Raw genomic sequence first — 20,534 nt, 5'->3', positions numbered from 1 at the left:
AAACACCTACAGTATGTGTGCATGGACACATAGGCTAACACTGAGGGGGTTTAGAGGCAGAAAAAAAATGCAAGATGCCTCTAAAAGTGGTGTATAAGACCTTATTATTGACATGGAGCTATAAATGGTTGCCCTTAAAAAAATATTTTAGTATTTCTTTTTCTTGACATATTATGTGCTCAGTTATTAAATTGCCTCTTTTAAATAGAAATTGGCAAATTAGGTGCATTGTCTTCAGTATCTCATACTGCTGATTGCAATGTGTTTCTAATATTACTGTTTGAATAACCATCTTTATGTAAAAGAGAGTCTGTCACTATTTAAACTAAAAGGAAAAAAAGCCATACTTGAAAAACAAGCAATTAACACTGACACTGAAAGTGAGGAAAGATCCAAACCTTTGAATTGTCATCAGAACAGGAATAGAAAGGAAATCTTGCAATGGGGAACTGTCAAAGAGTGGATTTGCCCCACTTTGGAGAGATTCCTCCAATTTCCTGCTGTGTCTAAAGGGAAGAAATTAAAAGGAAATCTCCCCAATGTGACACAGATGGTAAACAAGAAAACTTAAAAGGGGTTTTTAAATATTTCCCTATTTTATACTTTAAACTATTATATAGAGAGCATCATACTAAAAAAAAAGTGTACATATAATATATACTATATGTGTATGTATGTATGTATGTATGTATATATGTATATATATATATATATATATATATATATATATATATATATATATATATATATATACTATATGTGTATGTATATATATATATACTATATGTGTATGTGTATGTGTGTATATATATATATATATATATATATATATATATATATATATATATATATATATATATATATACCGGTATATATACAGTATACATAGAGTCTGTTTTCTCATCTTGAAGAAAAATGTTCTCCTTTTAATATTTGTTTATTAAAAAATGTTAAGCTTTAAGACAGCATTCACACCTGAGCGCAGCATCTTTAAAACAAAAGAGAAGAGCGCCTCTGAGTATACTGCTTTTAATTATAAAACATAAAAATATCCAGCACTTACATCATAGTATTATGGTGCAGTCGTGGGAGCTGGTGTGCGTCTGTAGCTGACAGCCAGCAAGGCATGAGAACTGGGCGGCCGGAGGGAGCCGGGGAGGGACGGCTAAATCCTTGTTGTTATGCCGCTGCTAGACAGTGAGTTCATCAGCTGATGCGTGACGTCAGCTCGGACGGAGGCTGAGGAGGACCACAACGCGTTTCAGAGCATGCGCACGGAAACGACCAGCGCGCTCCTTTTTCAAGTGACACGTCAGCTCGGACGGAGGCTGAGGAGGACCACAACGCGTTTCAGAGCATGCGCACGGAAACGACCAGCGCGCTCCTTTTTCAAGTGTCACTTGAAAAAGGAGCGCGCTGGTCGTTTCCGTGCGCATGCTCTGAAACGCGTTGTGGTCCTCCTCAGCCTCCGTCCGAGCTGACGTCACGCATCAGCTGATGAACTCACTGTCTAGCAGCGGCATAACAACAAGGATTTAGCCGTCCCTCCCCGGCTCCCTCCGGCCGCCCAGTTCTCATGCCTTGCTGGCTGTCAGCTACAGACGCACACCAGCTCCCACGACTGCACCATAATACTATGATGTAAGTGCTGGATATTTTTATGTTTTATAATTAAAAGCAGTATACTCAGAGGCGCTCTTCTCTTTTGTTTTTCTCCTGCATATATTGAGCTGGCTTCGCTCCTGGATAGCAGCCCTGATCTACTGCCTTCACCTACATTGGTTCTTCACTGTCATCAACTATAGCCTTTTCGGCACCCTGCTGGGACTGAACCTTTCATGGACTCTTGAACATTTATACCATATATCTCCAATGTGGTTTGTGATTTTAATCTTAATTTAATTGATCATTTATTTAATCCTATTATTATTTTTATTTTTAATCTTTAACCCTCCGTTGATTGTTTTGTGCAAACACCCTGAGCGCTGTACTCCATCCATTTGAGCGTAGCATCTTTAAGCATTTTTCCAGAATTTCCTTTTAATTTTATCATTGATAATACTTTATTCAATATTTTTGTAAGGTTAGGGGTTAATTATTACTTATTTATGTAGGAGTTCAGAGACAAAACCCGAGGGGGCAGATCCACAAAGATCTGCCCCGGCGCAGCATATCTGAGATACGCTACGCGGCTGTGACTTACTTGTCCTCGGTTCGAATCCTGAAAGAATTTGCGCCGAAAGTCACGGCGGCATTGTCTATCTCTTGAAGCGTAACGGCGTGGAATTCAAATCAGCAATTAGGGGGCGTGTTTCATTTAAATTAAGCATGTCCCCGCACCGAATGAACTGCGCATGCGCCGTCCCTAAATTTCCCGCCGTGCATTGCGCTAAATGACGTCGCAAGGACGTCATTTTTTTTAACATAGACGTGAATTACGTCCATCCCGATTCACGGACGACTTACGCAAAAAAAAAAAAAAATCAATATAAACGCGGGAACGACAGCCATACTTAACATGGCAAGTCTAACTATAGGCCGCAAAACAGCAGCTTTAACTATACGGCGGAAAAATACGACTAGAGACTACGTAAGAGAATGCGACGGCCGCGCGTACGTTCGTAGATCATCGGAAATAGCTAATTTGCATACTCGACGAGGAAAACAACGAGAACTCCACCCAGCGGATGCCGAAGTATTGCATCTAAGATCCGAAGGCGTACGAAGCCATACGGCTGTCGGATCTAACCCAGATGCCGTCGTATCTTGGTTTGAGGATTCAAACCAAAGATACGACGCCGGAAATTTGAAAGTACTCCGGCGTATCGGTAGATATGCCGGCGTACTTCCTTTGTGGATCTGCCCCATAATGTGTAGCATCACACCCAAAGTACTACAAAAAATCCAAAAGAGCGAAGATAATACAGGACTTTAACGGTTGCCACTGAGACGTCTCATCCATCCCCTGTGTGGGGGTTCTTTGGAGCCAGGATTGACTAAAAGCTGAAGCCTTATACATGAGTGATACCCACACACTTACAGTATGTTCATTTTCACATGGGACAATCTGGACATGGAACCACCTGCCCTGTTGGTACGATAGAGCTGATTTTCAATTAAAAAATTTGAAGTCCACCCCACATTTATATGTACAAGTACAGGCTGCACCCGAGGTCGAGTCCTCCACTTTGGCTGTATGGTATTCAATGCATACTCCTCCCAGAGCTGGTTGTGTGCGAACTCTCTCCTCCTTCCCCCTTTCCTCGCTGTGGATCAGACACTCCATGTTTCTCATTCTGGCTGTGTACCTATAGGATTCCCTGAAGAAGCTGTTGGCGAAATGCGTAATCATACATTGGTGTTGGTAGTACATTAATTCTGTTTCTTGGCCCTGCACATTGTATATCCATTCTCCAATCATTCAGTCATTATATCCATGGGCCATCTGAATAGGTTTCTCTGTACAGCTATAGACATATACATAGCTATTTGATACATGGGAGAATATTGTATCTATGCAGAATGCACAACTCTTCATGAGAGGTTTTTATGACATTTTTATGTTTCTGTAATACATTTTGAATCTTATATATTTATGCGTATTCTTTTCCTACTTGGGAATTCAGTGGCAACTGTTAAAGTCCTTTAATACCTTCGCTCTTTTTATTTATTTATGATGATTTTTAGTTATTTGTGTATTTATTTGACATTGATATATTCATATATTATTACTTTTTTATTTTTTACATTTTTTAAATAAATTTGAGCAGAAAATGGTGCAAAAATGTGTGACAGAACGTGCAAAAGCTCCAGAACTTTTTTGAGCTTCAGGCGTTTGGCTTCATGGAACTTGAAGTGGAGATGAGAACCATCTCCTTAGAGAATAATTGATTTTTCTCTATGGAGATGTTTCTTCAAGCTCCAAACGCTTAGGTGTGAATTGGGCCTTACAGCATAACATAAAGGGTTCCTTTGATAATTGTATAGAACCTTAAATCCATTAGTAAAACAGGTTCAATGTTTCAGCAAATAAAAGATGGGAAAAATGAGGGAAGGGACATTGAATTCCACAGCAAAGCTGAATCTCAGTCCATTTTTAGTGGAATGGACTGGGGGAGTTCTGAAGGTAATGGAAGAGCAACCTAAGGAATAAGAAGAGAAAGAGAAGACGAGGGAGGGAAAGGGTAAGGAATAGGACAGTACTGTGGGGTTCTTGTACTCTTATAAAGCATTCATCCATTAACTGCCTGGGCACCTTCTGTATGTTGAATAAAGGTGCTAGAAATTAAAGAGGTGAGTGAATAGGTCTCTTGGGTCAGCAGCATTTGGAAGGTAGGGCTATCACAAAACACTATTCAATGAAGCCACACCTTCATAAACCTAAGGTAGCGTTCATGTAGTTGGGCCATCACTTCCTCCATCTGCATCAGTAAATTCAACTCATCCACCCGTTCTTTTATAGTTGATGGGGATGTTGACTTCTAATGTGGAAATCACTGTTTTGGCAGCAATGAGTAAGAATTGGAGGAGGCCTTTCTTAATCTTAGTTAGGGACCCCAAAATTGTGTATAGGGGATCTATTAGTGGTGTCATATGAGCTATGTTTGAGGTTACTTTCATGTAGACGTCATACACAGTGTCCCAGAAGTGTCATAGTTGTTGGCAATACCCAACAGAAATGGTTTGTAGTTCCAGGGGAAGCAGACATCAGTAGGTGTGGGCAACAGTACCGTCTGGTTAAAATTTTTAAGTTGCATTCTTGGACAGTGCTGGCTATAGACATTGTATTAATAAGCCGGATTTAGATCTTCTGAGAATGTGCAGTTATTTTTTATTTATTTTTACCCATTCTGAAAATTAATAAATCAGTTTTGAATGACCCTTTGCACATTGGGGTTGATTAACTAAATGCATATAGGCTGTTCACTTTGCAAGGGAAGTTACACTTTGCCAAGGAATTTGTCACAGAGCTTACTGAAAGTTTCACTTTGCAAAGAATACCCAATCGCATGCAAAGAAAATTGAAAAAACAGCATATTTGTTTGCATATGCCTTGATGGAAATCAGCAGAGTTTCACCTCATTAACTATGTTCTGGAGCTCTATTCATTAGCATCTGCAGCCTCCCTCAGTCTTTCAGATGTAAACCTAGTTCATATTTTTACATTCTGAATGTATGGTAAGAGAATTTAGCTGAGAACATTCTATGGACAATGATGTGTTCACAATTCTTTGAGTAGTGTTCTATAATATTTTTCATATAGTACAGTGAACAATTTTGTTTGTGATTGATTACCGGTAATGATACCAACAATCTGACAAGATAATGATCATTTACTGTGCTCTACCTGTTTTGTTTTGTGTAATATATTTTTTTTTGTACTGCTTTCTAGGGCTGTGGTTCACATCCAGGTTAATGATGTGAATGAATTTGCTCCTGTTTTTAAAGAAAACACATACAGGGCAACAGTAACTGAGGGAAAAATATATGACAGTATCTTGCAAGTGGAAGCAATAGATGAGGACTGCTCTCCTCAATACAGCCAGATCTGCAACTATGAGATTGTTACAAGTGATGTGCCATTTGCAATTGACAGGAATGGTAAGTGTTTTAAACGTAACTTTACTTTCTCTATTTTCTTCCCATAAACTAAATAGCATTACATAATTTGTATAACTGAGGGTTCTGTTCTAGCCATTTAGTGGACCTACTAAATCAGCAAACCATGAAGTGCGTGGACAAAGACTGTCATTGCTTTCACACTGTTTTTCCTATAAACCTCAACATATGCTTTTAGTTATCCCAAAATTTGACAATTATACTTGCATAGTAAGGACATCCTACCAAAAACTAAAATGTATCACTTGCAAGCTATGTTTTTTTAAAGAGGCTTTCTAAATGTCAAATTACATCTAGAATTCTGCTTAACAAACAACGGTGATCATGTAGTGGAACATGTGAAACTGTATTCAAATAACTAATTAAATTAAACACATGCTATAGTTCAGATATGAAGATCCTTATTATCAACATGGATTAAAGCATCCAGGACTGAAGGCCAGTAGGTCAATTATAAAACGATTCAACTACTGGGGTATTCTAGTTCCCAGTGACTGTTAACCCATGAAGATATATACAAGTGTTTGAAATGAAGCAGTTTAAATGTATTCCAACTTTTCAGTTCTCAGCACCATCTTGTTAGACACATATAATGAGAATAAGACTGGATTCACACCTAAGCATTTTTAGTGCTTTTTGCATTTTTCAGTTATGCACTACAGAATGTGTTCCATAGCAAACCATGTTAAATGGACTGTAGTGCAAATCTGCAAATTGCAAAAAGCACAAAAAATGCATAGGTGTGAATCAGGCCTTACACCATATAATGGTCTATAAGTCTGGCTCTTCCCAATACTCTTTACTTTTACATGGACAAGTAGGCCTGGTTCACACCTATGCATTTTTTAGTGCATTTTTAGTTTTGCAAAAACACACTACAGTCCATTTAACACGCATGATCTCCCATGGGTCACATTCACATCTGTGCATTTCATGGAAAGAGCTAGGGACTTATTTCTGGTTTTTGGTTCCATAGACTTCAATGGATTAAAAAGATGTATTGAAAAATGCACCTGGAATATGCAAACTGTAACCTGCACAGGTGTGAACAAGGCCTTAAAGCCATACCTGTGTCCACAAATGAGCTTGATTAAGGATGAGAAAAGAGAGGAGTTTCCATTTCCTTGAAAATTTTAGTGCAAAGAAATGTTATTAAGAGTGCAATGGGTTTTTAAGTGGCTGCTAAGGAATGTGAAAGCTCCTTTTCAACTAAACTCAACTCGATGGCCCCATATTTGACTTATTAGTGTACACTTTTTACAGAAGAAAAACACAGTCAAAAAGCAAAAGTAAAATAGTGATAAAAGATATAAAAAAGAAAACCCAAACAAATTTCACTTAAGCATTTCGGTAAGAGATAAACTAGGAATAACTAGGCGATTTTGCTTTGTTGAAGGCACAATTGGTAATCTTAAACTTGGTAAGCCTAACTTGATGTGGTTAGTACAGGTTTTGCATTTTAGCCCTTGGTAGCAATGTTTGGCAGATGTTATTTTTATAGGCTATTGCAATGTCAAATGTCTCTCACTGACATTTAAACTTCCTCTGTGATCTGAAAACAAAACAAGCAGTTAAAGATAATGTACAAAATGTGTCACCCTTACCCTAACTGCTGCTTGGAACTAACTTTGAGCAGGTATTTTTGGGGCTCTCTAAAATAAATACAAAGGGGCAGATTCACATAAATTTAGATAGGCGCAGCGTATCAGAGATACGCTACGCCGCTGTAACTTACTTTTTCATTCTTTGAATCCACAAAGAATTTGCGCCGTAAGTTACGGCGACGTAGTGTATCTCTCGGCGCGTAATTCAAATCGGCGGGTAGGGGGCGTGATTCATTTAAATGAAGCGCGTCCCCGCGCCGAATGAACTGCGCATGCTCCGTTTCGAAATTTCCCACCGTGCATTGCGCGAAATGACGTCGTAACAACGTAAGTTTTTTTAACTTAGGCGTGAATTCCGTCCATCCCTATTCACGGACGACTTACGCAAAAAAATAATAATCAAATTTCAACGCGGGAACGACGGCCATACTTAACATGGCAAGTCTATCTATACACCGCAAAATAGCAGCTTTAACTATACGCCGGAAAAAGCCGACTAGAGACGACGTAAGAGAATGCGACGGCCGCACGTACGTTCGTGGATCGTCGGAAAAGGCTAATTTGCATACCCGACGTGGAAAACGACGCAAACTTCACCCAGCGGACGCCGAAGTATTGCATCTACGAAGCCGTACGCCTGTCGGATCGAACCCAGATGCCGTCGTATCTTGGTTTGAGGATTCAAACTAAAGATACAACGCGGGTAATTTGAAAGTACGCCGGCGTATCAGTAGATATGCCGGCGTACTCTCTCTCTGAATCTGGCCCAAAGTATTTATAAAATTGCATGGTGTTGGCTTATTTGTTTTTTTTTACTGATGGAAGAATTGGAGTACCACATGCACAAGAATAGGTGGGGAAGTTTATAGATACCAAAATGTCAAAACATGACATTCCTTTGGCCTCTCGCCTACTTTGTCGTCAATAATAAATAATGTAAACCATTTATGCTAAAATAAATACATATAGCCAGATTCAGGTAGAGTTACGCCGGCCGTCGTATATTTAAGCGTATTCTCAAATTGAGATACGCTTAAATGTTGCTAAGATACGACCGCCTGCGCCATCGTATCTTAGCTGTCTATTTACGATGGCCGCTAGGGGCGTGTACGCTGATTTACGCCTAGAATGCGTAAATCAGCGAGATACGCCTATTCACGAACGTACGCTTGCCCGTCGCAGTAAGGTTACACCGTTTACGTAAGGCGTTTTCAGGCGTAAAGATAAAACAACAAAAAGATGGCGCAACCAATGTTAAGTACGAACGTCGGAACTGTGTCGAATTTTAAAAATGTTACGTCATTTGCGTAAGTCGTCCTTGAATGGGGCTGGCCGTAATTTATGTACACATCGAAAGCAATGAGTCTTTGCGGCGTAATTTGGAGAATGCGCACTGTGTTATGTCCACGGACGGGGCATGCGCCGTTCGTTAAAAACGTCATTTACGTGGGGTCATGCTTTATTTACATAAAACACGCCCACCTCTTTACAATTTAAATTAGGCGCGCTTACGTCGGCACATTTACGCTTACGTAACTTAGGACGCAAGTGCTTTGTGAATACAGCACTTGCCTCTCTAACTTACGGCGGCGTAGCGTATATGAGATACGCTACGCCTGCCTAACGTTAGGCACGTCTACGTGAATCTGGCTAATATACAGTAAAGGTACCAGAAAGGGTCTATGACATGTTTGCAGTGGCAAAACTATAGCTATCACTATAGCTAAACATGCAAAATCAGTGTGCATGCACAGCTAACACAAATTGGGTACTGAAATTTGATCCTAAGCAGTTATTACCTTCATTAATGATTGCTTCATCATCACACTTACATTAAACTGGTATGTCTCACACAGTCTTTCAGAGGATATAAAGTCACAGAGTGTCTCTTCAGCTAAAACCAATAAGGCGAAAAAGTTATGAGGAATTGTACACAGAAGCACAATAATTATATAATAATATTAAATTAAAATAATAAAAACAGGAAAGAAGGATCATAGCTAAGAGAGAGTAGGAGAGAGGGGAGGATGGTAACTCATACTCGGAAACCCAAAAGGGAGAAATCAGACAAGGCCCAAGCAAGGCAATCGGAGTGAGGGAAACTTGTCCATGGTTGCCAAACGTTGAGAAATTTGGCATGCAAATTACTCACAATACTGGACATTTGTTCATGAAGCATCATATCGGTCATACGTGTCTTCACCCCCTAGACTGCTTTGCGTTGGGTCTTCATCCCCTGGAAGCATAGGTCTGCGCACAGGGTGTGCCAGGTGTGCCCAGGCACACCCTAATCACTCCCTGCAGTGCAGATTCCCCCTGCTGCCCGGTGCTCCCTCCCACAGCATGGCTGGCTTGCCTCCTCTCCCATTGGCTACTGCAGTGGGCACACATAGATGATATTTCAGGATGTGTGGGGAAAGGGGTAATGTCATTTACTGGCCCCTTCCCTTTCTGAATGAACACAGTGAGAGATCGGTACCATGTTTTTGAGCTTTCAGGTGCACACCCTAATGCAACAGGCTGTGCACACCTATGCCTGGAAGGCTACGCATTGGGTCTTCCAGGCTTGAGCTATAGTCTGATTGGCCACAAAAAAAAGATATGTGGCCAGCTTCTGCTGTGAAGAGTACAAGTGAGATATTGGACAATGTAATAGGGTTGACTTTGCTCCCTTACGGATTGTTAGATGGAAGAATGTCTGTGTTTTAATATAGGCATACTATATGCTAAAATTAGTTATACCATTATCTTAATTAACACTACCAGGTGTCACCGAGAGAGGTCACTGAAGGGCCCCATCAACGTTCTTCTTTAGGGTCCCATGAATTGTAGTTACAACCCTGCCTGTGTACCCTTATATATTACTGTAATTGATAAAAGCATACATGTAACTAAAAAGTAAGGGCTGTAAAGATAACAGGAAAGAAAAATAAAGTTAAGACTATCGTCCTGCCACAACAGGCATGTAAACAGTCTTTCAGTGCTGTTAAGTAGCAATGCAGGCAATGTGAGATACTGAAGGAAATTTCTCTCAAATGTGAATTGAATTGTCTTTATAATTGAGCGTCTGTCATATAGTGCAGCTGGGGAGCTAAAGATAATATGCTGGCAGGAACCAAATGGAAGGAAAAGCTGGAAATAAGCTTGTCTGTTAGACAACAACACACTTTTGGCGTTCAGTAGTTTGGATATTAGACGAAGGACGTTATGTTGATGAATATGTTTGGGCTCCATATTGAGGGCCTCTGTGCCAACCACATTTTTTCCTGGCTAATACACTTATCGCAGATATGCCAGAGCTCTAACCTTCTACAGAATAAAAAAGGTTTCTCGCCATTTGCATAATGAATGATTTTAAAATTGGACAGAGCGCAACACCCAGAATATAGTATGAAATGCTAATTCTTCAAAGCACTTTGAGGAGGATGGACAAGATTAATGACAATCCAATGCACTTTAAATGGTGTGGAAGAAACTTGGAAATTAGCTCTTTGGATTTTAAACATAATACTTTTACTTAACTTAAAAGAAGTTATTCAGGCACAAAACACAGAGTTGAGCTGCCTTTAATCAAAATTAACATCACTGCACACTTTTCACATCCATCAATTGCATGTGTGTGAAGATAAGATCTTTGGGAAGTTTTGGATTGCTGAGCTGTTACAAGAGGCACTTTTAAATGAGCTAAATATTTCCATTAGTGCTCTTTAGTAGAGTTGAGCGGACACCGAACCCGAACTCCGAACCCCATTGTAGTCAATAGGACACGGACTTTTAGAAAAAAAAATGCGCGGAGGTCCCAGCAAATTCAATAACCAGACCCTTTAGGTCGGGTATGGATATTAAGGGGAACCCCGCCGTAAATTTAAAAAAAAAATGACGTGCGGTTCCCCCTAAATATCCATAACCAGACCCGTTATCCGAGCACGTTGACCTGGCCGGACGCAGAAAAGAGGGGGGGACAGAGTGCGGCCCCCCCCTCTCCTGAACCGCACCAGGCCACATGCCCTCAACATGGGGAGGATGTCCCCATGTTGATGGGGACAAGGGTCTCATCCCCACAACCCTTGCCCGGTGGTTGTGGGGGTATGCGGGCGGGAGGCTTATCAGAATCTGGAAGACCCCTTTAACAAAGGGGACCCCCAGATCCTGCCCCCCCCTGTGTGAAATGGTAATGGGGTACCATTTCACGAAGGAAGTGTAAATTCTTGTAAAAAAAAAACACACACACCGTAGAATAAAGTTCTTTATTAATAAGAAAAAAACTCCAGCGGTGATAATCCACTCGTTCCCGGGGTCTTCCAGATTTTGATAAGCCTCCCGCCCTCATACCCCCACAACCACCGGGCAAGGGTTGTGGGGATGAGACCCTTGTCCCCATCAACATGGGGACATCCTCCCCATGTTGAGGGCATGTGGCCTGGTGCGGTTCAGGAGAGGAGGGGGCCGCACTCTGTCCCCCCTCTTTTCTGCGGCCGGCCAGGTCAACGTGCTCGGATAACGGGTCTGGTTATGGATATTTAGGGGGAACCGCACGTATTTTTTTTAAAAAAATTGCCGGCAGGGTTCCCCTTAATATCCATACCAGACCTGAAGGGTCTGGTTATGGATATTTAGGGGGTACCGCACGTCATTTTTTTTTTAAATTGACGGCGGGGTTCCCCTTAATATCCATACCAGACCTAAAGGGTCTGGTTATTGAATTTGCAGGGACCTCCGCGCATTTTTTTTTCCCCGAACTCCGATCCCGGACCCAAACTTTTTCCAATTATTCGGGTTCGGGTCCGGGTCCGGGAAAACCCCAAAGTCCGTACCGAACCCAAACTTTACAGTTCGGGTTCGCTCAACTCTACTCTTTAGTGTTAATGCTTAGAATACCAGCACCATCACAAATTAACCGCAATTTAATGCTTATTGAAAGAAACAGCTGGCTACAGTTAGGTAGGACTTGTAAACTTCTACATGCTATACATGCTTGACGTTTTTGATCCATTGATCTCTCTATCACAGAAAATAGGAAAACCTTTTGTACTGTGTGATAAAAATGTATTTAAAGGTGCCAACATCCCTTGTCACAAGTCTAAAAAAATACAGGAATGCTGGCTTTTCAGGTGGTACTTCTGTCTTTTCCGTTAAAATTTCTACTATTCCTGTTCCTGTTCCTTAGTCCTACTGTCCACTTTACTCAGCTGTTAGGATACCAGGCTTCTTCTATTCCCTGTGCTCTCCACACAGCATCTTAACATACTATTAATTCCCTCTGATGAGCTGTGCATATCCTGGTGGGTATCAGCAGGTCTCCCCATAGATTGGACATACAGAACTAACCAATTTTTGGGATTTTGTGAGAGGCGAGAGGTATGTAGAGCCAGACACCCACCATCCCCGATACTTTGAAAGAAGAGAAGCATGGGTGGGACTTTAAATGAAGCATACATCCCAGGACATACACAGCTAGAATTGATTATGGCAGTATCCTGTTTCATTGGAACTTAAGACATTAAATAAAGGCATTGCAAATCAACAATTGACAGTCATTACTTTAATTATATATAAAATATGGTAACAGCAATGGTAACACAGCATACCTAGTATATTGGTTAAAAATTGAATAATACATAAAATATAACCATATTAGTAGCAAGGTAAAATAATATGATACGTTCATAATTGACACAATGCAACAGGGCAAGTTCATAGGTGTATCTCCATACTGGATATGTGTAGCCTAGATATGTTGGTACAATACAGTTGATATAGTAATGATTGCTGATAGTGGTGCAGTATATAGACAAGTGAGATAATAAGCTCAAGATAGCATGGTATGACAACATAATTAGTACCCAATAAAATAAAAAACAGTTAATTGGAGTGAGTCTCCATAATAGCTGTAGTCCCAATTGGTAGGTAGAGTCCAATTGGTATTTGGGGTAGTTGGTAAAAAGGTAGCATTAAATGTGCAGTGGGGCATCTATTGGCTCGATGCGTTTCCTGGTCATCAACACTCTTCAGGAGCAAGTATATGATGAATGTCTAAAATGTTAAAAAATAAAATTATGAAACTAAGAAAAACTCCAGACTACTTAACCACCTTCTAGTCTTGCCTGACCATTGCTGGGCTAAAGCTATCCTTCCCACATTTTAAAAGATTATGTATGATTATGTATAAATTGTGTCAGTTTCACACAATCCCAGTGGTGACTAAAAATATACAGTTGTGCTCAAAAGTTTCAGAAACCATGACATTTTGGTATTGATATTGACAATATGACTGATCATATGAAGCCATTTATTATCACATAGTTGTTTGGCTCCCTTTTAAATCACAAAGTTAACCTAAAACACCCAAATGGCCTTGATCAAAAGTTTACTATTCTGAAATGTTTGGCCTTGGTACAGATACACAAGGTGACACACACAGGTTAACATGGCAATTACACGTTAATTTCCCACATCCATGGCCTTTTTAACTGTAATTAATGTAAAATAGTAAAATTTTTGCTAGCTGCCACGTGGATGCACTGAGCATGCTATATACTGAGCCATGGGGAGCTAAAAAAATTGTCAAAATACCTGTGTAACAAGGTAATTCAACTTTATAAAGATGGGAAAGGATATATAATAGATATCAAAAAGCCTTGAATGTGTCAGTCATTACCGTTTAATCATTTATTGTTTGGGATACAAAGACCCATAACCTCAGAAGAAATACAGGCTGCTATGGATACTTGAACAAAAATGAGCTTCATGGTTGAGTTGCCAGGACGAAAAAAAAAGCCTTTACTGTACCAATGCCACAAAAAAACTGGTAATAATATGCCAGACAGCACCTCGACATGCCTCAAAGCTTCTGGCACACTCTAATCTGGAGTGAAGGCTTTGTTCTACTTCTTTATATTTTTCTTTATTAAATAAGGGTCAATGTGTTTTTTGTTTGTGGCATAGTATACAATTGCAATTCCTCTACTATAGCAATATATTAATTTCAGTTTTCTGGGTATTATACATTAAGTGCAACCCTATGTGGTATTTATGTGGCATTTAGAAAATTGGCTATCACTATGTATCTAAACTTTTTATAAATCCCTAAATAGAACCTCAGACTTGATGAAGACAATTCAAAAAATATATCCTTAATTTTTTTGCTCAGTTTGATAAGATTTGATATTTAAAGTCACGTGGCTCAAGAAGATCTGTATGCCTGCTTTGTAAATGCTTTGTAAATTGTCTATAATTAAAAAAAACGTTAGACACGTCCTAGCCTTCATATTGTATTGCCACATGCAGCTGACCCTTTCTCACAATACTATCACGCTATATCTAGATCGCGTCCAGCATTTCCTGTCCCTGCAGGACCCCAGTAAACCGTCAGTATTCTTGAGCCCATGCAGTCAAGTCCCTCCTACACGGCATACAGAAGCACCAACCTGTAGTCAGTGGCAAGCGCCTACCTTTCAAGGATGCCCTCTTTAGGGACATGTCTGAAATCCTTACTCATTCCCCGTTTAGGGCTTTGCCCAGCCTAGTCACACAAATAGCCATCTACCAGGCCTTCTACGGTTCCCTACGACCTAGTGAATTTACAGTCAGTGGCTCCGGCAGTCAGACACTGCTCCAACGCCACCCAACTCACTTTCGAACCACTACACTCTCACAGTCTGCAAACGCAACAAACCAGCCCCGGGGTTGACATCAACCTGTTTCAGACTAACAACGCCTGACGCCTAGTGACAGTGCTCGACCGACTACTGCTCCATCTACCCAGCCAATCTGATGGTAGCTCCTTTCTAAGCCAGCTCCCTGAGTGGCAGCCAGTTTGTCAAGAATGTCAGAATCCTCCTAAGCAACTTGGGCTTCAAACCCCAGTCAGTTCTCTGGACATTCTTTCCGAATTAGAGCAACCTCAGCTGCCTCCCAGCAGGGAGTACCAGACCATGTAATCAAGATACTAGGCCAATGGAAGTCTCCTTGTTTTGCCACATACATCCCAAATCCTCAGAAAGAAATGGCACAAGCCTTTACTAAGCTGGCTCAATAAATACAAGAAATCAATAAAAGCTATTTCCCTATCTGAGTCTTTTGCCCCCTTTTCTTGGCATACTGACCAGACCACCACCTATTTATTTTGTCTTGTCACGTGTTTATGTGATCCACATCTCTCTCGGTCAGAGGGCCACGACCATAAATTAGAAGGTCAATATGGTGGCCTAAGTTGATGGGAGGAGCCCGGAGGGTATTTAAGCCCACTCACACATGCTCTTTGTCGGTTCAGTGTGCGGTAATACACATGACTGGGCCGACTCTTCCTAGCTCACCTTATTTCTGTGAGTCTACGCATTCAATCGCATTCGACACCCTCCCGCCTTTCCCTTTTTCAGGGCACTTCTCAGCATATCCTTCTTCAATTAACTACCCATTACTTACCTTGGGTATGCCCCCTTTTCTTGGCATACTGACCAGACCACCAAGGCACACTTCAGGTCTATTTATGTTGTAAGTCTTGTCGCGTGTTTATGTGATCCACATCTCTCTCGGGCAGAGGGCCACGACCATAAATATATATATATATATATATATATCAACTTTTTCTACCAGCCTTTAGTTTTTTCTGCTAGTTTTTCTAAACTGAATGTGCATAGACAGCTGGCTCACACACACGTTTGGTTAGAGTAGAAGCTTGCTGAAAGGAGAATAGAAATACCATGGTTTACTGACCTGATGTCATTTTGGTTGATCTGATATGGTTCTTGATAATGTTATAATTGTCTGTAACTGGTTCTTTCTAATGAGTTTGCTCATCTTTTCTATGTATAGTACACTGTACTAATGTATATTAATTGTCAATGAGTACAGATGAATCCATTAAAAATACAGCCATCTGGTATAGCAAGATACTGCCACTGTCATATTCAATAAGAAATCCCGAGCATTCTTCAATTTATCTTCTCAGGGGTTGAACTGTAAATATAATCATATTGCCACTCTCTAACAAAAAAGCACAACAACCTCTCATTGACTCAGATAATCTAAAAATCAATCATGGCAGCGTACCTAGAGCATTTGGCATCAGGGGCAGATTCTATATCTGGCAACCCCCACTTTAAAATGTAAAAACACTCCACTGTGCTCCCTGCATATCTCTGTACTCCCCAATACCTCTTTGTCACTACTGTGTATCCCCTCTCCACAACTGCACCTCTGGACCCCTTTACATTATAAAGCCGCTTGCAGCTCTGGACCCTTTTACTACACAGCACCCCCACAGGTTTGGAACCCTGCACATTACACAAACCCACCCCAGCTCCTCTGGACCCCTGCACATTACACATTGCCCCCCAGGCTCAGGACCCTTGCACATTGCCCCCCAGCCTTGGACCCCTGTACATTACACATTGCCCCCCCAGCTTGGGACCCCTGTACATTACACATTGCCCCCCCAGCTCGGGACCCCTGCACATTACAAATTGCCCCCCAGCTCGGGACCCCTGCTTGTGACCTCTGCACATTGATTCCCACCCAGCTCTGGACCCCTGCACATTGACCCCCACCTCCAGCTCTGGACCCCTGCACATTGATTCCCACACAGCTCTGGACCCCTGCACATTGACCCCCAGCTCTGAACCCCTGCACATTGACCCCCACCCAGCTCTGTACCCCTGCACATTGACCCCCCACCCAGCTCTGGACCCCTGCACATTACACAGCCCCACTCCAGCTCTGGACCCCTGCCCATTACACATTCCCCCATCTCCGGACCCCTGCACATTACACATTGCCCCCCCAGCTCGGGACCCCTGCACATCCTCTCTCCAGCTCCACACAACACTGTCTCCCCTGCTGTGCGGTGTAATGTGATAGAGGTGGCCGGTCCTGAGTGTCAGTCACCCGGGTACGGTCTGCACACTGGCACCCCGCACCCGGTTACAGCTCACCTCTCACTCTCCCTGACCTGGATGTCACAGCGCCGCCGCTGCTGCCTGTAACTGTCGGCCGGCTTTACTCGTGGGGGCGCCGGGCTGACACTCCGCTAATGTGTGGCACCAGTTGTGGAACGCACCCCCGCCCCCCCCCTTGATACTCCTGTGGATGGCTGATTACCTTAAAGGGCTGCCTATTGTCAAAGCTAATCAGGGATGAGTCTTATCCTTCCAGACTATGACCCTCACAATCTCCATATTATTGTGCTTTCAATAGCTAATTTCTAATGGTAGAATGATTACAACCTTGTAACTTGTTTACCCTTTTTGTCTGGCTGTCTGTCTGTAACCATACTACAGCTGCAAGGTAAAATTAAAGGCAGCATACAAAAAAAAAAACACTGTTGAAAAATATGTGACATAACAAGGCAGCCATGCTGGCAGTGCCTTAAAGTATATGAAAGTTGACTGTTTAACTGGAGCACCGGCCTCTACAAATACTGATTATCATAGCTTTTTAGGTTTGCCAATACCAAAAACGATAATTAAAATGATTTTGCTATGGAGATTAGTATTTTTCAATGCACAGCTAACGTTGTATCCAGTAAAAATAAAAATTCCTAAAAATGCCATTGATAGGTTAGGTGCAAAAAAGATTAGGTAATTCTGCTAAGTGTAAATCAGGTTAACGTTACAACATTTTTGAGTAAAAAAAAAATTATTATTTCCCTTCACTTTCTGTACTGGAGACAATGGACATAAAGATCAATAGAGAGGCTGATTCTCCCCTACTAAGAACACAGACAGCAATATAATCCTGACAGTGGTTCTATTTCTAACACATACTATCAAAAACTAAGGAAGAAAAGTGGGGCTTTCATTACACTTCAAAATGAAAGTGGAACTAGACCCGTCTCTAACAATTTTCCAAAACAGTTACATTCAAGACATGCCATTGATGATAACTGTCACAACTGCTTGTGCTCCCAACTGAACTGTCAAGCCATAAAATATCTGGTGTCACAACTGATTACATGTGCAGCACCATGGCAACTGCAGATCAAACTGAGGCTAAAATAGCAACGTCCTTAGCCGTAAAGGATAAGAGGGTTTAGTTCAATTTTAAGTGTAATATATTTAATTTCTGCCATTTTCTCAAGGTCTGCACCAGAGACAGATTAGGATATATTAAAGAAAATAAAAATTGCTCCACTGATACAAAGGAGAGGAGAGGGTTTCACGAGTAAAAAAAAACAACATGTGGCCGGGATAGCATTAATCTTTCTTCAGTGTAAACTGAAGCTCTATCTGTATGGAGAATTAGGATTCTTACTTTCTTATTTGTAACATCATGAAATAACTGCACAAAAAATCACTTTAGAACATGAGTATATTTGCACATCCACAAGTCCATCATCCTCCTTTATCTATTAAAGAATGAAGCCACCACTGCTGATACCTCTAAAAGGAGGCAGTAAATACTCAGTTCTCCAGGTAGTCATGCCATCCAATACCACTCCACCAAAGGTTCTGAAAAACTGACACTTCCAGGAGCGTACCTTAAAGCTGTCACTGGTTCTTCAATCTGACCTCACACCACCACTCTCTCCTACAAGACGTGTGATTAGAGGACAAAAGGAGAAGGGGATTTTCCCTAACTTGGATACAGACCGTAATACAAATATGAAAGGTTCTAACCCCTCACTACTATCCAAAAACTAAGGCATAAAAAAAAAAAAAAAAGAAACTGCAGGGCCAGATATGCCGGAACCTGCCTAACAGACCGGACTTTAGAGGCATAGGCATAGGAGACATACATTTCATAAAATATAATCTTTATTATAGAAAATTCAAAAAAATAAAGGCCATAGTGTCTAAAATGTATCCACAGATAAATGTTGCAAAATATACTTTACTCTGGTACCGGAAGACTCAAAATATGTAAGTATCAAGGCATATACAACATTTATGGTAGCCTAATCTGGTAGCAAAGCCAATAAGGAACAGTCTAGGTGCAGGTATATGGGCACCTGGACCCACAGCCAGCAGCAGGAACCTGCCAGGGTAGAAATGTAAGGGCAGGCTATATGCTTTGCTTAATAGAGATAGGTGCAATATTGGGCCACCATTAATGATCTTGCATACCCTATACAGTGAGGTATAGGCAATGGACCCAGACAAGTCACAACATTCAGTTGAAAAGATATAGAAAGCCCAATTTTATAATAGATAGAATGAACTACAGAATCAGTAGCTATTAGTTGCCCATCAGCCCTGGAGTTATACCAAATGTCCAAGAATGCCCTCCGACACTGTCCACTCAGCTGAGAGGATGGTGTCGGAGGGCATTTGTGGACATTTAATATAATTCCAGGAATGATTTTACAGTGGCACCACGACATTGCAATGTGGCTTCACATATATTTACAAACCCATGCAACTGAGTCCCCTGGTTTTGTCAAAAGCAGATAACTACATTCTTTTTGCTGGAAAACTAGACTGAGTAAGGGGAATATTTTTTATTATTTGCTATCATCACTGGGACATATCCCATGCTAGCGGTATTGGTCGCTGAGACAGGAAATGAGGGAAAATACCCACAGTGGCATAAAAGTTCCCTGTGAAAGCTTGACAGATTTAACTAGCAGTGATTATGTGCTACCCTTGGACACAACCATTTTAACTAAGTGGCAATTATTAATCACTTATTTTTTTAAGCATTTAGGCATGCTAACATGTTTAAAAACCTTGGACTCATCTAGTGTAAAAAAAATAAAGGTCAGTCTTTAGAAAACAATCCAGCCGCTAAAAGCTCCACTTTTACCTAATGTACAAATACATATAAATATTTTAAAACCATGCAGTGATTATCTCTCACAGCACTATATTTTGCTAGATTTAAGTATACTAATAAAGTGGAATTCCAGCTCAAACCTCTTTTATCATTTCAGAGCAGATGAGCAGCAGTTTTATCTATTTATTTTTTATTATACAGTAGTCTGTGTCCTCTTTGAAGGGATGCCCCCCCCCACTTCCTGTCCTGGAGTGTATTTACTACGGAGAGAGAATTTCCCTAATTTGAGGGGAAATTCCAGCAATCACAGTTGTCACTGAAAATGTACTTACATTTCCTATTCCAGTGACAACTTTTGGTAGTGGTGAAAGTGGTAACTAGGACAGAAGATGATAAAACTTTCTATAATGAAACCCTGAAAGGAGTTTTAACCCCATACCCTGCCCAATGTTAGAAAATGGCTTGGGATGAAATTACACTTTAACTGCAGATTTTCAGCCTGACCATGTTAGTTCAAATTGTCATAAGATTTCTATGTTGACTTGAATGAGGGAACTTATGTCCAACATTCAATTTAGCTTATTACAACAAACATGTCTC

General features: G+C 40.9%; 1 protein-coding gene across 1 annotated transcript in view; it reads left to right on the top strand.

Moving 5' to 3' along the window:
* The window catches only part of CLSTN2 (calsyntenin 2), a 1,124,690-nt gene that overhangs the window by 768,650 nt on the left and 335,506 nt on the right, over window positions 1-20,534 (top strand). The window contains 1 exon segment of the mRNA XM_040349061.1: window positions 5,393-5,601. Coding sequence (XP_040204995.1) covers window positions 5,393-5,601 — 209 coding nt within the window.

The sequence above is a fragment of the Rana temporaria genome, chromosome 4, assembly GCF_905171775.1.
Source record: "Rana temporaria chromosome 4, aRanTem1.1, whole genome shotgun sequence".
NCBI classification, from domain to species: domain Eukaryota; kingdom Metazoa; phylum Chordata; class Amphibia; order Anura; family Ranidae; genus Rana; species Rana temporaria.
Note: the sequence above shows the minus strand (reverse complement) of the source record. Positions and strands in the feature narration are given on the sequence as shown.